The sequence below is a fragment of the Halyomorpha halys genome, unplaced genomic scaffold, assembly GCF_000696795.3.
Source record: "Halyomorpha halys isolate HHAL.00 unplaced genomic scaffold, Hhal_1.1 Scaffold625.1, whole genome shotgun sequence".
Lineage (NCBI taxonomy): Eukaryota > Metazoa > Arthropoda > Insecta > Hemiptera > Pentatomidae > Halyomorpha > Halyomorpha halys.
Genome location: NW_027114461.1, coordinates 845873 through 848164, shown reverse-complemented (window position 1 = coordinate 848164; position 2292 = coordinate 845873). Strand labels below are relative to the sequence as shown.

Here is a 2292-nt window from a genome sequence, read left to right as displayed (position 1 = left end):
ATGCATATATAAATTAAAACATATATGATTGGTTTTCTGAATTGACTGACAATTATAGTTACATTATTTCAATTTGTTTTTTGTCTCGTCAAATACCTTTGTATGTCTGGTATTGTTTTTGCATGGCTATAGTATCGTTTTTGACCAGTTTTATCTGATATACCTTCTCACTAATACAATTATATTAATTATATATCTATTGGTTTTGAGGGTAATACTTGTGCAAATAGATTTGGTAAGTTCATTAAATGGCATAAATATACAAATAATGATACTGAGCAAAACAATAATCAAAAAATAAATTTATAAATTAATATTATACAATGTAACTAAAAGCAGAATGTCTATAACATCTCTCATAATTAAAAAAAAATAATGCTTACTTATTATTATCAACAGAAAAAAGCGATAAAATGTTCAGAAGAGAGGTATCTAGATCTAAGTTTTAGTTTTTAGATTGCATATAAAATAAACAATAAATATAAGTGTATTTTTCATTGAATACTACGAAGGGATTTTAAAAAAAAAATCGGTATACCCAGATTTGGTTCTACTGTTCCCATTAGACAACCATATAGTAATGTCCACATCAGGCAAGCATATAGTAATGTTCCCATCAGGGAAACATATAGTAATGTCCCCATCAGGCAACCATATAGTAATTTACCCATCATGGAACCATATAGTAATGTCCCCATCAGGCGGCCATCTAGTAATGTCCCCATCAGGCAACCATATAGTAATGGTCCCATAGAGCAGCCATATAGTAATGTTCCCATAGTGCAGCCAAATAGTAATGTCCCAATCAGGCAACCATATAGTAATGTCCCCATCAGGCAACCATATAGTAATGTCCCCATCAGGCAACCATATATAAATGGTCCCATAGAGCAGCCATATAGTAATGTCCACATCAGGCAACCACTTAGTAATGTTCCCATCAGGCAACAATATAGTAATGTCCTCATCAGGCAACCACATAGTGATGTTCCCATCAGGCAACCATATAGTAATGTCCCCATCAGGCAACCATATAGTAATGTTCCCATAGTCCAGCCATATAGTAATGTCCACATCAGGCAACCATATAGTAATGTCCCCATCAGGCAACCATATAGTAATGTCTCCATCAGGCAACCATATAGTAATGTCCCCATCAGACAACCTCTAGTAATGTGACAAAGTCCCCTACTTTCCTAAAAAATTAAAAAGCAAATATAAATAATATATTAATAAAATCAAGTCCTCTGTAAATGATGAATTTGTTGTGTCTTAATTTATTTTAATTTAACACACCATGTGTTGTTGAACTCGCTCCGTGCCTAGCTCGGGACCAACTTACTCTTCCAACAACATCCAAGTTATAATCTCTTAATGGGCGTTAGCTGTAACGAGCCAGGCCACCGCGCCCCAACCCGTATTTTACATTTAATAGTAGCATTGTAAAGTTCGCTCTTCAGATTAAACTTTATCCAGTTTTTCCGTATCAAATCTCGTGTTTAGAATTGTTATTTAAGAAAAAAAAAGTAATTTTAGAAATATTAAATACCTACGTGCTAACATAATAGGAAGATTATTACTACTTATTTATATTTATGGAAGAGTGGATAGCTCATTTGTAAGGCAATATACTTTTAACTCTAAGACTACTGAACCCGGCGATTGCAAATAATTATTAGGTAACGAATCACAAAGGATGCTCATTTATGATAGGTTTTAAGATAATGTTCAAAGTGAACACTGTTCTGACTAGTCTAATTAGACGTGTCAAAACCCACCCGTAATTGGGTAAAAATTCTGACGATTAAGCATGATTCTGACCTAATCGTCTTCTTGCACAACCGTTGGTCTACAAACAGTAATTCGTTACATAATACTGCACCCCTGACACTTAATGGGTTTATTTGTTTATTTTTTTTAATTTAATGAAAAGCCATGATGGCTTTTAGTGTTTTCAGAGGTTTCTGAAGCCAGCCAATACGATTACTTATCCTATGAGTATAAGTGTACTTATACTATGAACATGAGTGTCAACCTCTTAAAAAAAATAATAAATATAAATAAATAATAAAAAAAAGAATTTGTTGGAGTGAGGTGTGTTAATTTTTATTTTGCAATGGTTCCACAAATTTAATCACTCTGATTCATTTATGTTACTACATTTCCATTATTTTATGTCTTCAATCTCTCATTTTATTGACCAATTCGACACTTGCATTCATTCCTCTCAGCTGCCGATTAGAGGTAAATTCTGTTTTCCTGATCCTAATACCCCAACGGGTTCCCACATTC

At 33.3% G+C, this 2292-nt stretch overlaps 1 protein-coding gene across 1 annotated transcript; it reads left to right on the top strand.

Moving 5' to 3' along the window:
* Positions 1-672: 672 nt before the first annotated feature.
* On the top strand, positions 673-1179 carry LOC136796828 (amelogenin-like). The gene has a single exon (XM_067051641.1). It carries the CDS (start codon positions 673-675, stop codon positions 1177-1179), a length of 507 nt encoding a protein of 168 aa, XP_066907742.1.
* Positions 1180-2292: the final 1113 nt, after the last annotated feature.

What these genes read in the sequence shown, in the direction of transcription:
- LOC136796828 (XM_067051641.1), top strand. Translation starts at nt 673, where the DNA reads ATGGAACCATATAGTAATGTCCCCATCAGGCGGCCATCTAGTAATGTC.